Source organism: Mizuhopecten yessoensis, unplaced genomic scaffold (assembly GCF_002113885.1).
Source record: "Mizuhopecten yessoensis strain PY_sf001 unplaced genomic scaffold, ASM211388v2 scaffold10553, whole genome shotgun sequence".
NCBI lineage: Eukaryota > Metazoa > Mollusca > Bivalvia > Pectinida > Pectinidae > Mizuhopecten > Mizuhopecten yessoensis.
This window is the reverse complement of record NW_018408604.1, coordinates 326,243-348,008: the sequence shown is the minus strand read 5'-3', so window position 1 is coordinate 348,008 and position 21,766 is coordinate 326,243. Positions and strand designations below refer to the sequence as shown.

The window sequence follows — 21,766 nt, the reverse complement described above, 5'->3', positions numbered from 1 at the left end:
TGACCGAATCCATGCATTTTCCGAGACGTTAAATTATAATGATGAAATAAAGAAAATATAATCAACAACAGTGTTCTGAGCATAAAAAAATGAAGCGGTGCTAATCTTTGACTCAAAACCTGGACTTCAGCTTGTTATACAGTACTTTGGGTTCTATGTGACTGAATTACCTGAAAAACGAAGTCTCCTGGCCCTATTGTGCTAAAGTTATATCCAAGCGTAAGTTAAAGGGAGGTTACTGTGTTTATACGAAAAACCACAGTGCAGTGGGACAGGGATACTTAAATAGAATAAATACGGTACAAAGTTCAGGTGAAAATACCCAATTAGAAAAAATTGTGCTCTAAATTAATATCTTCACTTGCTGATTATTTTTAACAAATTTTTCTATCAGAAAAGAAAATTTTGACAAAGAATAATTGATTTCCTTATTTATTTACCTGTGAAGGTGACTCCACCTGGGCTCTTGATAGGGATCATTAATTCACTAACATAGCACCATCAGGGTTACAATAATACCTATTATAGTGTACATATTGATTACAGGTAAGTCCCTTTAATGACATCCTGTGACAGGTAGAACAGGTAACGGCTATAATTATATATAGATACATCATCGGACCTATTTTCAAAATAGCATCGTATTTGCAGTTCATAGGCCAAAATTAACTTGCCTTAAGGGTTGAAGGCATTGTGCACTTTTTGGGTGGTGCACTCTTCAATTCTCTTGCAACTTTTCTTTTCAATATCCGTATTACAATTCGAGAGATTTAATTATATTAAAAATTACTACACGCTCCCATTATAGATTGTAAATACATCAATAAATATATACGTACAATGCTCACACCAATATTCTTCCAGTCTTTAAGCCATATTTAATGTCAACGATCAAAAGGGATATTGACGTATTTTAATTCTCATTCATATTCACAGAATTATTCATGTGAAATGATTGGAAATGTATTTATGAGGTTGTAAACATCGTTTTATAATAGATTTTTACTTCAAATGATTTCAGATCACGAGACGTCCTTGAAGAATTATATTATGTTCTGAAAATTGTATTACATATACCGTCAGTATATGTAAATAAATAGATGGCATCTTTTCATTAAAAACGTGTAATGTCCACATGGTTTGAAGATATATGCGGAACTATTAATGGGTTTATCATAAGTAAACTTTTATAACACAAGCTGACATAGCTGTCACCTTTTAGTCATAAAAACAGAGCTAAAACATCAGGTCAATGTTATGACCGGCCGAAATAATTATTCACTGAAGCAAACTATGGTAAATCTAATTCTCATTAATATTGCTTAATCAATGTTGACAATAAAATTACTATATTTTCAAATTTTTGAAAGCTGTAGTGTATTTTTAACGAGGAATTGGGGGGGGGGGGATAATTAGCTTGATGATTGAAGGGCACTGTAAATTTAGTTTATCACTAAACACCCATCTGACTATAAAATTTGACTGGTTTGCAAGAGAGTCCAAAATTATATATAATAATAATAATTTGAGGTACTTATATACCGCTTTATCACAACCTAGTTCGTAGGTTGTCTCAAAGCGGTTCACAAATTATTATTCGTGGCTATTAATAAGGGCCTTTGCAACCAGCCAATATCTTTCTCAACTCTCTGGGTAGCATCAACCGGTGCTGTCATTTCAGCACTCACGGCTAGCATTCTACAATTCTAGCACTGCCCAACCACATACTCATTTACAGCTGAGTAGACTGGAACAAGCGGAGTAAAGTATCTTGCTCAAAGATACAACACAGTGCCGTGCCCTGACTCGAACATGCAACCCTTCGGTCACGAGCCCGGCGTCCTACAACTAGACTACGGTGCCTCCTAGATGGATGGTTTAAGACAAGCATCTAGATTGGATGGAGTCAGATTGAGACAGAATGTCCTTTATTTATAAGTATATATACATATATATATAGTGCTGAGGCCTTTCATAATCTATATAGACATACATATTCTTCCTATAAGAATAAGTATACCCTGTCATTTGCCAGCAAGACTAGGTCATCCAATGTAAAATGGCTTGAACATACAAATATGAAAAATAAGATTTTGACAATGATATTGTAGAGGATATTTACTATGCACTTGTAATTATATTAAGGGATTTATAAGTACAATACGGATTCCCCTGCAGCCGAGACTATCGACTTGACAAAGGACATATATATACACAAAGTCTACACACATACAGAAGGGGCTCTTATATATACTCCCACATACAGACCGATCGGATTTCGTTCCGATTGCCAGGTAACGCACCCTCCGTTTTTAAACTAAGGTGCCCCCGAGGATTGTCGAGCCTGATCGACAGTGAATAAAGCTTTCACTATGTAGGTATAAATACATACCTATACACATAACTACCTCACAGAGGTAGACGGATTAACTTTTCTCGTTTGCATCAGGTAAGACGTAGTCCTGCTCAGGTATGAATTTCACTCATACTTCCAATACCATTAATGTGTCACAAATAATCCTGGTATTCGGTAATCATATTTTCAACTTATAATGATATTATTTCAAGATTTTTTCAAATATTTCAAGATAGCTTTTAATATTTCAGTATCAATTTCAAATGTTTCAGATTTCAACATCAGTTGAATATTATTTTCAGAAGGACACCACTGAACACTCATACACAGGTCTGCTGCTATTGTAGGTTGATCAGATATATCATGTAGAACTCCTTAACATGTTCTAGTTGTTGAATTGTTTCCAATAGGGGAATTAGGAGTCTTTTGATATTTCTCATTGAAGTATTAAAATCTCATTTGTAAGTAAAGGTTAAAAGTGTTGAAGCATGTCTTTGACGTTTATATGCTATGTGTTATAGGTAATTTATTTGTTTTTAATTGCCATTAACATGAAATTTTCATTAAAAAATTATGAATTTGTAAAAAAGATATGCTGATACAAATGTATAAAATTCTACCAATATCTTTAACATACTTCCAAAAGTACATTCAATATACCTACTACAAACCTTTGAAATACCTTCATGCTAAAAATGATTTTATTCTTTTATTTATCATATATATATATATATACCTTAAGTTATAGTGATTTCTTACATATTTTTTTTTTTTATTATTAATTTTTGAAAATTTAAAATAATTTTGAAAATAATATAATCCTTCAGGGGAAATCTCTGAACTTCTGACAGAAGGTAGGTGATGCACAAATATCTCTTCCATTATATTTTACTGTGATAACCTAGGTATTTCTATTAAAAGGACGTGATGACCTAGTACATGAATTTAAATTCTAAGCTTCATTGAATATATATAGTATCAAGTTGGACTGGGGTAACTTAATATATACGTTATAGAAATAAAAGTTACTGACGACATGTTTAGACATCTCAGTGGGTAAACAAACTGTAACTGTCGTATCATACTCTTTCGGTATATATATAGAACAATGTGTAATTTGATGTTTCTGTTTGGAACACTTGTACGGCAGATCAAGATTTTAGTATGTCCCGTTGAAATAGTCTTTGCCAAAAATTAGATAATTTACAGAGGCAATGTTCTAGAGGTGTACATTTCAGCCTGAATTTTAAAAAACTGGTCACCTTTTATGTAGGTCCATTATAAGACACTGGGGTTAACATGAAAATACACTTTCATTACATTTTACTTGGTGGAATAGATATAATCTATGTATGTTTGTATGTTATGGGAATATACAACTCGGTGTTAACAAATGTTTGAAAATTAATTAACTAAGGCCGAAGCAGCTTTTGTTATTATTTTTCCAACATTTTGTGAACTTCATTGTATATTCCACTGTAATAAACACAGAGGGTTTCTTCAATATTAGGGGTCAGAAGGGGTTATTCTCTGTCAAAGAGGGATTAATGTTGCCATATTGACCCCAAAGGTCAAGGTCATAGTGTGTGCTTATCATCATTGAACTATACCACTAAGGTCAATGACACAGTGTGTGTGTCAATGACCTAGATATAATGTGTTGCTTAGTGTCCATTACAGGTGAAAGTGCATGGTAAATGTTATGGTGGTGGTCGATATGTCTTATGACTAAACTGTGTGCCATGTACCAATAAACCAAGGTCAAGGCCACTATGTATGTGTCATTGACCTAGATATGATGTGTCAAGTCATAACCGTTTAAAGTGAAAGTGCACAGTAAAAGTCACAGTGATCAAATATGTTTATGGCTAGACTGTGCCATGTACCAAATAACCAAGGTCAAGGCCACTGTGTGTATATGTCATTGACCTAGATATAATGTGTCAAGTCAAAAACATTTCAAGTGAAAGTGCACAGTAAAAGTCACCGTGATAGAATTTGTATATGATAATTAGACTGTGTGCCCAAATGGTCAAGGTCACAGTAAAGGTCAAATATCAATTCCTGTACAACAGCAATAACACCTGGGGGGATTTCATCGATCTAGCAAAATTTGTAAAGGTCAATCAATATTGACAGAGCTATACAATTAAACTCTAAAAAAAGACCGAAACACAAGGATGTCATCAAAAACTCTAAAAAAAGACTGAAACACAAGAATGTCATCAAAAACTCTAAAAAAAGACTGAAACACAAGGATGTCATCAAGAATTTTGTTTCTAACATAGAGAGACAGAAACTTTTTATTGGTTGCGAAATGTGAAAGAAGATACATAGCTAATTCAATGAAAAATTAAAATTAGCAAAATGTATTTTATGAAATTAATTAGAATATTTTGTTTCATATTTTTCAGGTTTTCTTGGGGAGAAGATCGTTTCGGACAGTGATTATTCCAAAAACTCCATCAACGAAGCTATGAATTCTTGATAGCGGAGCTTCGTATTTTTCGTTTGGATTAATTTACTGCGTGTAGTGTATCGACCAATCAAATTTTCGTAAAATGGATCGGACTACAACAGTTACGAGTGGGTTGAGGACGCCCATCATATTTCTAATGGTTCTTGTGCCCGGGATTTTATCACAAGGTAAAGTATTGGGAAGTTCTTATCTTAACTTCTGTTTCTTAATGGTTACCATAGTAACGTTTTGTCCAGCTGTAAAGCTGTCGACTGTTCTAAACATGCTAACAGTATTATAATCATAATGAAATATAATGTAGATTATCTATGGATGTTTTTTTCTGACTAGCATTCATTTTTGTTCATGTTTGCATAAAACAATTCTCATAATCAAATACATTCGTATGTGATGTATTGAAACTGACTTTTAGGCCTGAATATTTTTGTGGTTTTGGTATCGTATGAAAATTTAAAATATTCTATAAAGAAATTAACAGTTTAAAATATCTTTCATCCACTTTAAGTAAAGCAATATCTGTTCCTCTGATTTGTAGTGTGTATACCAGAATCACATAAAAGAGACACTAACAAATTATCTCCCTTTGTTACCAAGTAAATGTAAGGGAGGTAATTTGATAGTCTCCCTTTGTGTCCAGGCCTTAGATATTTCATTGTACATGTAGCATATGCACGTTTCATTTCATATAGGACTTCTCTGTGAATGGACACTTCAGTATATACATGGACAATATACTGATCTACAACCTATGATGTGGAAAATCAAATATTCATAATGAACAATATAGGGACCACTTCTTTGATCACAGAAACCTATTTTTTCCTGAATTTTAGCATTGTCATTTTTTTTTTTCTTTATACTTTTATTTAGTTTGTGGTCTAGCTCTGTACTTTTAATATGAATTTTAAAGACATTTTATTTCAATTTCATTTGAAATGAAAAATATTGACAGATTCAGTATCTGGAGTTAAGTACCAGAGGTATAGCTGTCGTCCATGTCTAATATCTGAGTTTCCATTCAACTTCACAATATTTATACAAGATGTCTCTAATTTTCCTTTGTGTGTTTTATTGTATTTCGTAGACTACTCGTAAACTTTGTTTGTTCAATGTAGATCTATCTCTTGTATTCTAACAAAATGTCAAAACATCAGTTTTGTATTTTCATCTGTTCATTCATCATTCACCCCTCAGTCGATCCATCCAAATTTTGTGTTGTCCTATGTGTTGTTTTCAGGATTTCAGCCATTGCCATGTCAATCATATTCATAATTTCCATATCGTTACACTTCATTAGAAAAGATTAAATCAGAATATTTTTGGTATAAAAAATGATAAAAATGTCTTAATGTTTTGGCTGCATGCATACTTCAAAGTTTGATAATATTTTTTTCCCCTAATTTGAGACCTTATAAAGTAAATTCTCTGCAAAATGTCCAAGATTTGGAAAAAACTTCAAACGCATGAACATTTCACAAGAAGCGAGTTACCAGTAGAAATGTATGTAGATTAAAAAAAAATCATAAACAGCAATATTCAAAATTGGGAGATGAAATAATGGGAATGGAATTTATCAAGATATTCTGATCAAATCTTTTCTATGAGAAATAATGTTTAAATCTTGTGTATGTGTCAATGTAAACGATAAACTTTTAGCTGCGCCCAGTAACCCAACGATTTCTAGTCCAACTGTCAACACGATTGAAGAGGGCACGGTGACCTTCACGTGCGAAACGGAAGGTGGAAGCCCCACCCCGACAGTCAAGTGGTACAAGGATAACACCCTTGTGGACGACACATCATTTACAGATTCCTCTTCCGGAGTCTCGATCCACAAAAACATTTATAGTGCAAACATTCAATTCAGTGACAAAAATGTTGTGTTTAAATGTGAAGTGGAGAACTCGGCCACAAGCTCGCCACTGACAGTGACCAAATCATTCAGCGATATTTACGGTAAGTCACATTACCTGACGATTTCATGTTGTGTTACTATTTTTAGCCGAAATTTTGAAAAACTGTTAATACGTTCAGAAATGTTTTGTTAGTCCCCAATTTTTATCCTGAAATAAACCTAGGGGTTAAGTACATAACTGCTGTCTCAAAGAGAAGGATGTTTATGACAGGATACTATGTTGGTATTTCTATTGAATTCCAGTATATATGGGTGGGCTTATTACCAGACCTGGGTTTATTGCTGGATAAATACGGTAGTTAGTTCTGATCTGGACTTCTAAGGTTTGTGATTTATCAATTAGTCCTTCAGTCAGAATGTCACCTTTTCTTTGGCATTTCTCATATATTTCTTGGTATCCTACAATTACCAAATTTTGTATGTGTATCAAAGAACATCTTAATTGGTATGGCGAAGTATAATGCGTCTATAGTCTAGTGCTCACCTGATTACAGAGTTATGGCCCTTTGAGTTATGGCCCTTTGTTACCCCTTGCTGCATTCCGATATGTTATAATTTACAATTGCCAAATTTTGTATGTGTATTAAAGAACATCTTAATTGGTATGGCGAAGTATAATGCGTCTATAGTCTAGTGCTCACCTGATTACAGAGTTATGGCCCTTTGAGTTATGGCCCTTTGTTACCCCTTGTCGCATTCCGATATGTTATAATTTACAATTACCAAATTTTGTATGTGAGTACGTCTTAGGATGGTGGAGTTGTGTTTGAACAAGGTCTTGTGCAAAACTGTTTATAGAGTTATGTCCCTTTGTTCATCGTGTGTCACATTGTCAGGGGCATATTTCATATACTCTTATTATTGAGTGCATTGTGACTATGTGACCTGGTTAACTATACAACAAAACTTTTCAACAATTTCATTAATTGCCAATGTAATGTAAAGGCAGGTTTTACGTCTGAGTTTACCGATTTTCACAAGGGCAATTTTTTCGTGAAAAAATCCAAGCTGCAAAATTAAAAGCAAATTTATCCATCCTTATCATGGCAAATTGTGCACAAAAATAAATGTTGTGAAATTGACTATGTTAGCAATATCTGCGAAAATAAACGACCACGAAAAAGAATTGTTTTTACAGTTTATTGTGACTATATAACAACCCTTTCCATCACAAATCCTACATTTGTTTTGTATGTTGTATTTCTGTTGCAGTTGAGCCGTCGAGCCCCGTGCTACAGGGAGACTCGGCAGTGCAAGCTGGTGTCAGTGAGTCATGGGCGTGCTACACAAATCGCTCGTATCCCATTCCCACAATCACGTGGAACTTAGACTCCCAAGCCTTTTCGCAGGGTATTTCGACCTCTGTGTCTCAGAACAGCGACGCTACTTACTTTGTAACGAGTATTTTGACATTTACGCCGGTCTCGGGAGACAACAACAAAGTGCTCATGTGCGAAATCGAACATTCGCAAACGCTTTCATCTTCTATACAAAGAACAATTACACTACAGATTACCGGTAAGAAACATGCTTCTTAGACAGGTCGATGAAAAGTTGTCTGATATATAGCAAAGAAAAGAAAATATGAAATATAAATAAAACTGATAGATTGGTAAATTGTTCTAATATTAAATTGTAAAACAATCAAATACATATACTAGAAAAGTGAAAATTTTCGTGTGTGGAAATATTTGCATCATGACTCTTTTAAGATGATCGCGAAATGGACATTCTTGCTTTATATATAGCCATTATGTTCAGAAGTCATATTCTCAAACCTTCATACTAATTTTTTGTGTGTGGAAGTTTTTGCACTCATTGACACGTATAACACAAAGAAAGTGAACTTTCCACATCACGAAAATGTCCAATTTTACAGTACATTTTAAAATATTAACAATATACAAATTTGTGAAGTTATTGTGAACTTTAGGGAGTTTAAAATGAAGGTTTAAAAAGCACTCATTTTGCAATAGTTTTAATTAAAATATTGGAACCAGGGGTGAGGAGGTTTTTTTAAGGAATGTGATTATTTCAGATTCTGATTTCTTGATCATTACATTAATATTTATTCTACATTTTACATTATTTCCATTTTTTTTTATTAATTTATTGGTGTTTTAAAAATCTGTAGGATTACAAACCTCTGAGACTCTATCATAAATACCCCAGGAGTCTTTAAAAATTGTTGACGATACTGTAAATAATTTTTGTTATAAATGATTTTCCCTACAGGTGGTGGTATGTATCCGCACTCCAAGTATTATAGTATAGATTGCCTAGATTTTAGTCTGACCCAGCGTACTGTGTAATTATTATAAAAATCATGCATGTGCTTTACACGTTTGGCATTTTCAGGTTTGTTGATAATGCATGTTTAAATCGACAGGTTCTTAAGACAGGGGATTTTTGCTTTGATATAAAAAAAAATCTGAAAAAATGAGTTAAGTTTTAGTTAGTCAGTGTGAACAAATGAAAATAAAAAATTTATAGTTCGTTTTGGTCCTTGAAATTCTGATGTATAGACTCACCAATATGGTGAATGGTTATAGCTGTGAATACAAATATATTGTATTTGTTAATGAGGTTACAAAGAGCTTAAGACTGAATTTTGTAATCGTGAAGTTTAACACTGTAAAGATTTTTATTTTTTTTAAGAAATAAAACAAATTCTAAATGTAATTAATGAATTATTTTTAAATGAAAACAAATAAATAAAAATAGATGAAAATAAATAAAAATATAGTTTATGTATAAAAATTTATATTTTCGAATAATTGAAATTATTTATGAATTTAAGAGAATAAATTATTTTTTATTAATCTGGATGCTTTTGTAATAAAACTTTTTTAAGTTCAGAAATAAAAATTTGACAAATGACTTGAATTCATCTAATTAACAAAAGAAGAATTTTCACAAAAACAGTTTAGATGACTCCAGGATGTGTTTATGTATATACATCACTGGTATAATACAGAGGATGTTTATAAAAATAATGCAGATGTCAGTATTATCAAGGTTCACTGTTTAAATAATCAGTTATTTTAGATTTTCAAAAATGTTAGGGGTGGAGAGTATGATAGTGGTAGGCACTTTTAGGTGTTTAACTTTTGTTGCTTTTAACGTTTTATTGTATTATATTTAAGTATATATACATCATGCATAATGTTTGTGCTTTCCATTATCTCATGAATTTATCATTTTGTAATATGAAATTTCGTAGAACTAATAAAAAATGTTAATAATGAGAATTTTCTGTTCCAGGTTTTTGCTCTGTCAAATGCAAACGAGAATGAAATGTGTTGAAATTTATTTGGAAACATCATTTTCTAATCGTTGCCATGTTTATTTCATTATGTCATATTGCATAAAGGCAGTATATATTATTAATTGTTTGTATCAGTGAAATGCAACAAGCCAAAAATCTGAGTGATTGATTTCATATTCTGCAATGTCTTTTTCTTACAAACATAAATAAAAAACATGTCTATGAATTTCCTTGTAGAAAAAATCAACAAATATTTGTGTTTTAAATTACGTAATATCCATGTCAAAGAAATTCACTAAAATGGTTGCTAAAATTGGGAATGTCAAAAATCATAGCTATGCAGGCGCTTTGTACACAGTATAAAAAAAAAAAAATCTGAATCAAGAAAAAATCTTTCTTTTCGTTCTTGAGAGTTGCTGACCTTTTAGTTTAAAAGAGCTTGAAATAATCTCATTTGTAAAAATACACTTAAGAATCTCTAGTCTAAAATAACAATTAAAAATCTCTTGTGTAAAAATAAACTTAAAAATCTCAATAGTAAAAAAAAACGAAAATCTCTTGTGTAAAAAATTGAAAATATCTTGTGTAAAATTCCAACATGAAAATCGCTATTGCTGACCCCGAATTTGAAAATATTACTTCAGCACAAAATTGCATAAATGGCAAACTGCAAAGGTTAATACCAAAATTGATTAAACTTTGATTTCTGGCTTGTTTGAAATTCAGCTGGAGACATGTTCATTTAGTGAATCTTCATTTGTGTTAATACAATATGTATTCGTATCAATCATTCATGCTTCTGACCTTTGACCCCGCTCATTTGTTTATTTTACCAGATGTTAGCTCAGGTACTTTTTCTATCTTTGTCTGTCACCTTGTCTTGTCTTCATCATCAAGTTGAAAATTCTCTTGTTTTATTTAATAATTTATTAGACAATCTCTTTTTCTGTTTTTAATTCGTATTGGTTTTACTAATATTAATATTGTGTGTGATTGATTTAGTATTTCTAATCATAAACTTACATGATTGTTGTTGTGATTCGCTAATAATCTTTTATTCTAATGACATCACACGAAGAAAATTAAGCATGTTTTATATTGATTTTATTTGCACAAGAATCATAATCAATTGCATGTGGCTTTTAATTATTTCTTTTCAATTTTGTTTCCCTGTCATGATTTTCATGACCATTTTGATTGCTGTTTTATATCATAATTTTATGATCACTTATTACAATGTTTTCTTGATAACTTTATATCATGATGCAATTTTTGCTTATTATCATGATTTTAGTAATTGCTTGATATCATGATTTTAGTGATTGTATAATTTCATGATTTAAGTGATTGCTTAATATCATGATTTTAGTGATTGCTTAATATCATGATTTTATTGATTGCTTTATATCAAGAATTTGATTATTGTTTTATGAATTTCCTAATAGCAAGATTAAGTTTAACATATAATATGTGTCCGCTATTTCCTTTTAAAGTCAATTTTATAAAAAAAAAAAAAATCATCATTCATTTCATAATCATATAAATGCAATTGCTTTATAATCATTTTAACAAATATTTCTTAAAATGTTCATCATTGATTTCATATCAATGTCAAGAGTTATTATCACAGAAAAGGTTAATGTTGATTTCATAAACAAGAGATTGCTTATCAATATTAATTTGTGATAGATTTTACATAATCATAAAAGCAAATAATTTTACTATCATTCATATCATTGGTGTATAATCCATCATACACATTTTTTATATTTCGTTCATTTCAATGACAACTTTCATAATAAAGTTTAAAAAATTGATTTCACGATTATGATATCAATGATTTATCATGATAATAGTCAATTTCTTTTTTGTGAGATTATTTTATTCCAATAAAAGTTGTGTTAATATCATGATAAAAAAGCCCACAATAATCTTTCTCCCACACTACCTTTGACAATGCGTATTGCACGATTTCTTTATTGTTACAAAATCGTGTTTACTTCGTTTCAGTATCTAAACCCGCTATGACAATTCAACAGACATCATACAGTGCCACATCCGGCTCTCAAGTCACGCTCCAATGCACCGCAAGTGGTGCCACTTCATTCTCATGGCTCTTTAATGGGACCAATGTAGCAAACAACCCTTCATTGGTCAGTTTTGGGAGCCTTCCGAGCCCGTCTCTGACCATTCTGAGCATGAGTAGTGGGAACATAGGCAGTTACGTTTGTCGTGGTACAAATAGTGGGGGTACTTCGGACAGCCCTGCCATCTCCCTCTCTCTGATCAGTATGTAACGTACAGTCGTAGGCTAGCTATAAATAGACATATACATGATTGTATACCTGCCTGATACCATAATGTCACATTGCCGTCTGCTATTTTGCTATAGCTAATGGTCACCCTGCTGCCCTGTCATCTCCCTCTCTCTGATCAGTATGTAACGTACAGTCGTAGGCTAGCTATAAATAGACTTATACATGATGTATACCTTCCTGATACCATAACGTCATATTGCCGTCTGCTAGTTTGCTATAGCTAATGGTCACCCCGCTACAAATATATATTATGCTAACCAAATTTCCACAAATAACCAGCTACAATTACCAATTCTCCTACATTGTACATTATTAAGGTAATTCAAAAAACATTTGGAGGGGTTCTCATATTTGTAGTTTCCATTGTAACAATTTTCTGTATAAGAATATAGACCGCTATAAATAAATAGAAAATTAATTTTTCCTTACCACCATTTTTTGTGCCATGGCTACAACCAAAGATTTAAGATCAGCGAAAAATGTTTCTCTATAAATCAGTTATTTTAGCAAATCTGCAAAATTTAATGACCACGTGCGATAATGAAAGACTTTTACAGTAGTAAGTTTTTCTTACCCAGAATGATAGTTAAGGATCTGATCAAGGCATGTATGTATTCATCATACAGGTTTTTTGGGTCACGGATCACCATTACTTTCATCACTTACTCTAGTAAAAAGTAATAAACAAGGAATTAGTATAGTTCTGTTCTAAATGTAGTGTCAATTTTCATGATTCTTCATACCGTTTGGAAATAAGTTTTAACTAATTTTTATATCAAGTTAACGATAAATGATGACTCGGATGTGTTATTTTCACCCCTGAAATTTCATAATTAACTATTCCAACCTTTGAATTTGAAGAGTTTAAATGTGTCTTCAGGGGTGAATGAGTTAAGCATTGGAGACCTGAGCCCCCACCCCCACCCCCACCCAACAACAACATATGGCATTGAAAAGAGCATTGAATTGACTTGGAGGTTTGATTGTAACTGATAAGGAAAGTTTTTTACAAACTAGATGATGTGCTGAGTTTCGCTCAAAAAAGAAAATATCTACAATTAAAGAGCTTTTCTAGGCTGTATAAGAGCGACCCTCGTAACTGCTTATCTAACATTAATAAGGCCATGCAGTCACATCAAACTGTTGACAAATGTATTTATATAATTACTGTATGCCGGGAAATTTCACCCTTCACCTATGAAATAAATTTTCACCCAGTGTTAATATCACACTTCACATTAAATCAATGTGTTTATGCAATATGCTGTTTACTAATATAGTCACTATCATGACAAGTTCCCCTTCATAATTAATGAGAAGTTAAAAAGGCGAAAATAAAAGTAAATTGCAGCTAAAATTTCCCGGTATACAGTATATGATACTCGGCATGATATAGCTTCGCTACTGGTGTATGCGATAAACATAAATACATGTATATAACTCCCCGCGTCTCATTTGCCATATCGCTTACCGCAGATACAAATGTACCTGGTATATGCCATCATCCCTCTTCCCTAAATTTTCTCAACTGTCCTTTAATTGAGATTCCTCATTGTGTCACCAATCGCCTTGCAATAGCGGACAAACGGTGACAAAACTACTGAGTTTTACAGTACAGACGTTATAGATTTGTAACACATTACAGATCCCTGTCCTTCATTCCTGGTGGCGAAACACTGGAGAGTTCCACTGTAGTTCGGCATACATACAGTATTCCGTCTGCGTATTGCAGAGTTATCTTCTCTTGTGAGCAGGTATTGATTGTTACGTCATTTGTTTGTGAGAGTAACTTCATTCATTTTTGAGAAAACGACGTAATTTTCTCACACAAACCAATAAAGTAACAATCAATACCTGCTCACAAGAGAAGATAACTCTGCAATACGCAAAGACGGAATAACCTCCCTTTGGTTTTAAGTTTGGACAATACGGTCATGTGACTGCTGGTCCTACTGCTGGTCAGGTGCAAGCGGTATAATTTAAGGGATTGTACTATGATCAGAGGTTGAGGGTTCAAATACCTGTCTGGCCCTTTTTACTCTTAGACTACAGTTGTAATTTTTTTCATCTTTATTATATTTTTCGTGTAAAGGTTCCACAAGGAATGGAATTCCTCTCTGAAATGATTTTTGAAGCTATTGTCATTAATTGCTAAAAAACATTTTATAATAATGATAATAATAATAATTTGAGGTTCTTATATATCGCTTTATCACAACCTAGTTTGTAGGTTGTCTCAAAGCGGTTCACAAATTATTACCTGTGGTTTAATAGGGCCTTTGCAACCAGCCAATATCTTTCTCAACTCCCTGGTGAGCATTTAGCCGGTGCTGCCATTTCGGCGCTCACAGCTAGCATTCTACAATTCTAGCACTGCCCAACCATGTACTCATTTACAGCTGAGTAGATTGGAACAAGCAGAGTGAAGTATCTTGCTCAAAGATACAACACAGTGCGGTGGCGTGACGTGAACCCGCAACCCTTCGGTCACATGTATACAGTGGCGTCCTACCACTAGACTACCATGTCTCCAAAAACACTTCCTACTCATAGCTTCAGTTTTTGGCAGTGGTACGCGGATCCCTTATCTCTATATTTTCATCATATACCACATTTCAGAATCTAAATAATAGAGGTATTGTATGCATTGTAGGCTGAAATATAATTTGTAAGCTTACCCCTATTACCAATTTCAGATTGAGGTAATGAAAGATGTAATTCACAAACAATTTCTTGCAGAAGGAATTGCACTCATATGTTCATGAATACATTAACAATTTTGCCACAATATAACATGCATACAGTACCATGCATGGCCTAGTCTGAATGGGTTCAGAAAGCTTCCCAGTCGTACGCCAAATAGCATATATATATATATTCTTATGTGACTTACATGTACTGTATGAATTCTAAAATTGGTTATCGTAATTAACCTAAAAATCAACTGATGTCTTATTAAATGACCCCTTCCTTTTTCTTTCCTTATTCTGGTCCGAGTGTGACCACATCCCTCTATCAAAGTTTATAGACCTTTTTGGAGGGTTTTTTCGAAACAGGGTCCAGGGTGTTCACAACATATTAATGTTTTGTAGTTATTCTAGTGATTTCCAATTCACTTTAAGCATCCAGGGTTTTTCATTATATGGTGTGTTTTTTTTATCATATTACAGTACATGTGTCAATATCTAAAAATAGTTAATATAAACCAATTAAATGTAGTATAGTTGATATAATATAGTTAAACTATATCACATAATTTATAAACGTAGTTTAGTGCATACATAATATATAATTTGTCAAAAATAATTTTAAGAAAATATGATATTTTATTTGAATTTAAGACAAGACACTTATTTACAACATAGTAGGATGTTTAAAGGAAAGCCCAGACTTACAGTTAGAGCCAAATTATATATTTTTTTGTGTAAAAAGTAATCTTTATCACCAGCAAACTTGACATGTTAGCTGTTGGAGTTATCTCCCTTAACAATTAAATTTGCATTATTGATTAATTCTAATCTACCTTGATTAATAATACAGGAAATTTCTTTGAAAGGAGATTATGTTTAACGAAGGTAGCATATACCCTTAAGTTCCAATGCGCATTAAAGTTTGTGTACGCAGATTTCCTTTGTATGACTTGATATAAAAATAAGGTAGCATACATCCTTAAATAACTCCCTTATATCTAGAAAGGTTTGTATATGCACGGGGTTTTTTGTAAGTCTTGACAACAATTTTTAGATTTTTTTTTATTACCAGGTAAGACCAATTTCCATTGTCTAAAATTATGAAATATGAAAAAAGTAATATTTTTTTTGTTTTTTATTGTTTTAGGTTTACCCACAGTAACTGTTTCACAGACAAGCTATAATATCGTACAGGGAAACACTGTCACACTGGCCTGTACTGTTAGCGGGGCGACCAATATATTCTGGCAGAAGATAGCATTCAATGGTCAGACGACCACCCTCACCATTGACAACTCAAACTACGGCGGGTCATCTGTTGGCGCACCTTCGCTGGTCATCTACAACATCGATTCGAATGACCAAGCAACCTATGTGTGTAACGGTCAAAACACTGCCGGAACCACAACTGGAAATCAAATAACATTGATTGTTTCCTCAGGTAAATTGACCAATCAGATTTTTTGTTTTATGTACCAGGAGAATTTTGTTCCTGTGAAACTTTTGCTTTTACTCGTGAAAATCTTTTTTTTACAAGAGTTCATTTCACCCCCTAGAGAGCATTGTTAGTATGTAAGGATTTCGGAATACAAGATTTTGACATTGGTAATACGTTTGAAAGGCACAGTTTAGAATTTGTGAATATGTTTTCCTCTATGTCCCATATCTTTTTTCCCCTAATTGTTTTTTTGATCAATTAGCAAAAACATCCATAGCAGGTCAATTTCTACTTTTGTAATTCCCAGTACAGTTAAACGGCAATTATTCAAACCCTGATTATCCAAACTTTCGATTGTTTGAACCTTGGTTATGTCCTCAAACAAGGGTGGTCTGGTGGTGCAGTCGATAGCCCACTTGCCTTTCATCAAGGTGGGCGGGGTTCAATCCTCCTCACAGGAACAGGTATGGGGTCACCTGCCCGACCAAGTGGGTTTTCTCCAGGTACTCTGGTTTCCTCCCACATTAAGACCCCCACACGCTTAAATCCGGACCAACAAGAACGATTAATATCAGTTGTTTTAACTTGTGTCATAATTGTTGTAAAATCAGTTAAGTTTATATTTTTTTCCCCAAATGAGTTGCTTGCTTAAATTTTGTGGAACAAATTTTCCAAACCTTGTTTTCCAATTATTTGATATCATCTTTTGGGTTTGAGTATAATCATTCATCAAATGTATATCTTTACCGAATTTTTGTTTTAAGTGTCCAATGTTTTAATCCACCTCATTAAGTATGCATTCTTAAGATCATAATAAATTAATCAAACTTTCTTTTATCAGGTGCCCCAATACTTTCCACGGTACAGACATCGTACAGCGTGTCGACAGGTACCACTGTAACCCTGTCGTGTTCCTACTCCAGTTCTACGTCTGTTTCCTCCGTCTACTGGCAAGTCACAAAGGGTGGAACCACGACAGCCATCAGCACTTCATCCTCACGATTTTCGGGTGCCACTGTATCTGCACCGTCGCTTCAAATCAGCAGCACCCAGACATCTGACTCCGGATCATACAGATGTTTTGCTGTCAATACCCTAGCGACGGGTGCAGGAAATCCTATCACTTTAACCGTGTCAGGAGGAAGTAAGTCTTTTTGTAGTCCGGCTTATTTATAGATATGGCTTATTTTTGGCATGGCAGGCGGTGCAGAAACTCTGACCTCATTGAAAGTGTCGGAGGAAGTAAGTCTTTTTGTAGTCCGGCTTATTTATAGATATGGCTTATTTTTAGCATGGGAGGCGGTGCAGAAACTCTGACCTCATTGACAGTGTCGGGGGAAGTAAGTCTTTTTGTAGTCCGGCTTATTTATAGATATGGCTTATTTTTAGCATGGGAGGCGGTGCAGAAACTCTGACCTCATTGACAGTGTCGGAGGGAGTAAGACTTTTTGTAGTCCGGCTTATATATAGATATGGCTTATTTTTAGCATGGGAGGCGGTGCAGAAACTCTGACCTCATTGACAGTGTCGGAGGAAGTAAGTCTTTTTGTAGTCCGGCTTATATATAGACCTGTCTGTAACAAATACCTGTCTATAATAGAGACTTGTCTATAATAGAGACTTGTCTAAGACACATACCTGTCTATAGTGGTCACATATCTGTAACAAACACATGTCTATAATAGATACCTGTCTAAGGCTGATACCTGTCTATAATAGACACATGTCTTAATAATGAACACCTGTCTATGACAGACACGTACCTGTCTATAGTCAGGATAGTTTTCTATAGTGGACACATGTCTAACAAACATCTGTCTGTAATAGACACCTGTCTTAGTAATGAACACTTGTCTATGACAGACACCTGTCTATAGTGGATACTTTTCTAAAGTGGACACCTGTCTGTGACAGACTCTGTCTACCATGGATACCTGTCTATAACAGACATAATTAGTTGATACCCGTATATAGATCACTACAGTTGAGTCGACTTTTGTCAAACATGTTTTATTTAGCCTTTATATATACAGCGCATGTGTTGACTTAATAAACAGAGCCTTTTACATATATTCAAGCAGACTTTTAGCAATTTTATCGAAAACAATATCAGTAATGATATTTTGTTCACCAAATTTATATAGAATTGATGCTTTTACAAAAACAGATATCTAAAACCCTGTTATAAAGCGGACTTTCATGCACATGGGTTTTTTGTAACTGTATGTATAATGAATTCACAGTGTTGGTGTTAATATTATATGCTTAAGCTCTATTATCACAAAACTTTTTAACTCAGAGAACGTTCTCAGCTATGAACAAAATCATATTTAATGTTCCATGGTTTTAGTGAGATTTCTCCCATCACTGTTCAAATGAACATTTCAGGTAATATAGCCTGTAAGATATTTGATATTTGAGAGTTGAAAGCATTCTTAAAGTTAAAAGGTTTTGTGACTCTCAGAAGGGCCAGATGATTTTATTAATAATTACATATACTTTTTTTTTGTGTGTCATTGCTTGAAGCTCATGAAGACAATTTGAACAGAAATGCATAGTTTTGCTTTTTTGCTTCTTTGCTATTTTGCTTTCTTTTTTCTTTTTCCCTTCTCAAAAAATATCTCACTTAACATATGCACTGGACAGTATTTGACACGAAAATAGTCATTTCTGTAAAAAAAAATGGTATTAGAACTTCTTTCTTTTAACTCTGACATAAATCACAAGTAAACATCTTAGGGGAGATAACTCAGAAACAGATGGTATAATTTGCAATGTAGCTAATACCCTTAAGAAAGTAGATAACTCTGACACAAATCGCAGATATAATGTGTAATGCAGCCAATACCCTTAACTCAATCAACCCTGACGACACATTTGAACTCTTCCAGTTCAAAGGTTGGAATAGTTCATTATGAAATATCAGGGGTGAATGAGTTAAGGGAGATAACTGATACAATGAAATCAAAGGTACAATTTGTGAAGCTGCAATTAATCTTAAGGGGGATAACTCTGATACGAATCACAGGTACAATGTGTAAAGCAGCAAATACCCTTAAGGGAGATAACTCGGATACAAATCACAGTAACAATGTGTAAATCGAGCAGCAAAATACTCTAAAGGGAGATAACTCGGATACAAATCATAGACTATTTGAGGTCAGATACTGTCCACTTCTTTTGAGCACCACATGTTATTTCTTTTCTGCCTTCTTTTCTCTCCCTGTGTGTGTGTCACATCTTTTAGCACCCTCTGTGTCTATCAGCCAATCAGCTTACAACGTTAGTTCAGGAACCACAGTCACGCTTATGATCAATGTGTCCGCTAGCCCGGCCATTAATTCTGTTACCTGGCAACGGGTATTTACAAATGGTAGCCGACAAAACATCACCGTTGATGGAATTAACTACGGAGGCAGTCTGGTCAGTTCCCCTTCCCTTGTCATCTACAACGTGGACAGTATCGATGCGGGCAGTTACGTCTGTCTCAGCACCAACAGCCTGGGCACTGGCGAAAGTGGCGTCATGGACCTCACCGTCAGGGGAAGTAAGTACAGGTTTTTACATAAGAAGCATTAACTGTTATGAATTTTGTTTGCTTATAAGCATGATTTGAAAATAAAAACTTATGTCGTACTTAACGCTTAAGTTTTCCTGTGCCACTGCCAGAAGCTGAAACGACGTGTTTGAAACTTTTTTTTTTCTGGCATGACTTATAATAGATTTGATAAAACATTTCTGAAAAGGAAACCATACCTTGCAGGACTTTATAAAAATAATAATATGAAATAAACAAATCAATATTCAACAGTGTTCTGATTGTTATACTATTGCTGTAACTGAAGGCAATACCTGGTCAACAGTTACTGCTAAACGAAGGTTAAGGGGAGGTAACTGTGTACAGGAAAAAAAACAGTGTAGTGGAACAGAGAAACTAAGTAAAACCTCTAAAAGAAGATTTGTTATTGATCTGACTAGAATATATATAGAAGGACAATTTATTCTCAACTTTACTGACCAGGAATCTTGGCAGAATAATTGATTTCTAAGTGAAGAGTTTTCAGGGGTTAATACCTATATATTTTTATTAATTTTCAATTTCAATGAAATTTCATGAATTCAAAATTCTTTTATTATCATTTTACATAGAAAGATTTTGGAAATCTTGTTCTGATTTATTGCTTTCTCCTATTAAAGTTAGATTCTATTTTAATTTGAGGTTAATGACAAAATTTCATGATAAAAAATGTTTGCTTTAAGGCATCTGCTCGCCATAGAAACTACTCTGTGAATATTATTGAATATTTAAAAAAAAAATATTCAAAACTTTTGCGTGACTCTTCTGTGTTGTAGGCATCCCCTCCGTGTCGATTAACAGTTCTGCCTACGATGTCACGCTGGGAGGCACAGCGTTACTCCAAGCCTCTGCTACAGCAAGCGCCGGTTGGGAAATCACAACCATCTACTGGAAACGCACAATGTCAAACAACGTGACAATCACCCTGGACGTCGACGGAGACAAATACGAGGGGGGAACCATTAGTTCTCCATCACTGGTTGTCCACGATGTCGACAGCGGAGATGAGGGGAACTATGTCTGTTACGCAGTCAACAGTATTGGCATCAGCGAGAGTGGCACCATCTCTTTGTCTGTTATTGGTAGCAAGTATCTCTCTTACGCAGCTGTCACTTCGAATTCGGCAGATGCCACCTTTGCGCAGCCGACACATCGCTTCCACTTTCATTCAAATTAACCTTATTATATTGAAATTATTTCTTGATGGTTACTTTTTCCTCAGCCATCCCCTGTTAACTGTATACTGGGTAATTTTCGCTGCAGTTTAATTTTTGTCTTTTTCGGCTTTTCCGCCCTTTGTATTGGAGGGCGAATTTATCATTACAGCAATCTGTGTGTGATGAACTGTTTTCCTTGTGGGTCCTTTTGGTGTATCTCAATCTAACAATAGATTTGCCAAATTATTAAGAATTGTTGCTGATGTATCTCAGAGAATGTTCCCCTTCAATTTCTTGAGCAGATATCTCGTACCATTTTAATATTTCTAAACATTTTCTTCAGGTATGTAAGTATGGATTATGAAAAGTTCTGTTTACACAACCAATACACATTTTACAAAGCATAGCTGAATCGAGTCATTTTGGTACATATATAACAACTATTGTACATATGCTTACATCGTAGCCAAATCAACATTGATTTTGTGGACAACTCGTACACATTTTACACCTTTGTGTGCAAACGCTTCACTGGTCATTTGTCTGTAAAGGTGACAGTATACATATC

The 21,766-nt window shown here is 33.9% G+C and overlaps 2 protein-coding genes across 2 annotated transcripts in view; both read left to right on the top strand.

Moving 5' to 3' along the window:
- Positions 1–21,766, top strand: part of LOC110461058 (hemicentin-1-like) — a 92,037-nt gene that overhangs the window by 21,805 nt on the left and 48,466 nt on the right. The window contains exons 2-8 of the mRNA XM_021514336.1: positions 4,771–5,002; positions 6,492–6,791; positions 7,963–8,268; positions 8,986–8,991; positions 12,029–12,307; positions 16,174–16,467; positions 17,306–17,608. Coding sequence (XP_021370011.1) covers positions 4,918–5,002; positions 6,492–6,791; positions 7,963–8,268; positions 8,986–8,991; positions 12,029–12,307; positions 16,174–16,467; positions 17,306–17,608 — 1,573 coding nt within the window. The 5' untranslated portion in view covers positions 4,771–4,917. The remainder of the gene's footprint in view (positions 1–4,770; positions 5,003–6,491; positions 6,792–7,962; positions 8,269–8,985; positions 8,992–12,028; positions 12,308–16,173; positions 16,468–17,305; positions 17,609–21,766) is intronic.
- On the top strand, positions 19,477–21,279 carry LOC110461060 (neural cell adhesion molecule 1-B-like). The gene is made up of 2 exons (XM_021514340.1): positions 19,477–20,011; positions 20,818–21,279. Exons 1-2 carry the CDS (start codon positions 19,774–19,776, stop codon positions 21,216–21,218), a joined length of 639 nt encoding a protein of 212 aa, XP_021370015.1. The 5' UTR covers positions 19,477–19,773; the 3' UTR covers positions 21,219–21,279.

Bases quoted from the DNA above. Each gene is read 5' to 3' on its own strand.
- LOC110461060 (XM_021514340.1), top strand. From the start codon at position 19,774: ATGATCAATGTGTCCGCTAGCCCGGCCATTAATTCTGTTACCTGGCAA. The intron at 20,012-20,817 runs GTAAGTACAGGT...TCTGTGTTGTAG, and splicing joins GGACCTCACCGTCAGGGGAA to GCATCCCCTCCGTGTCGATT.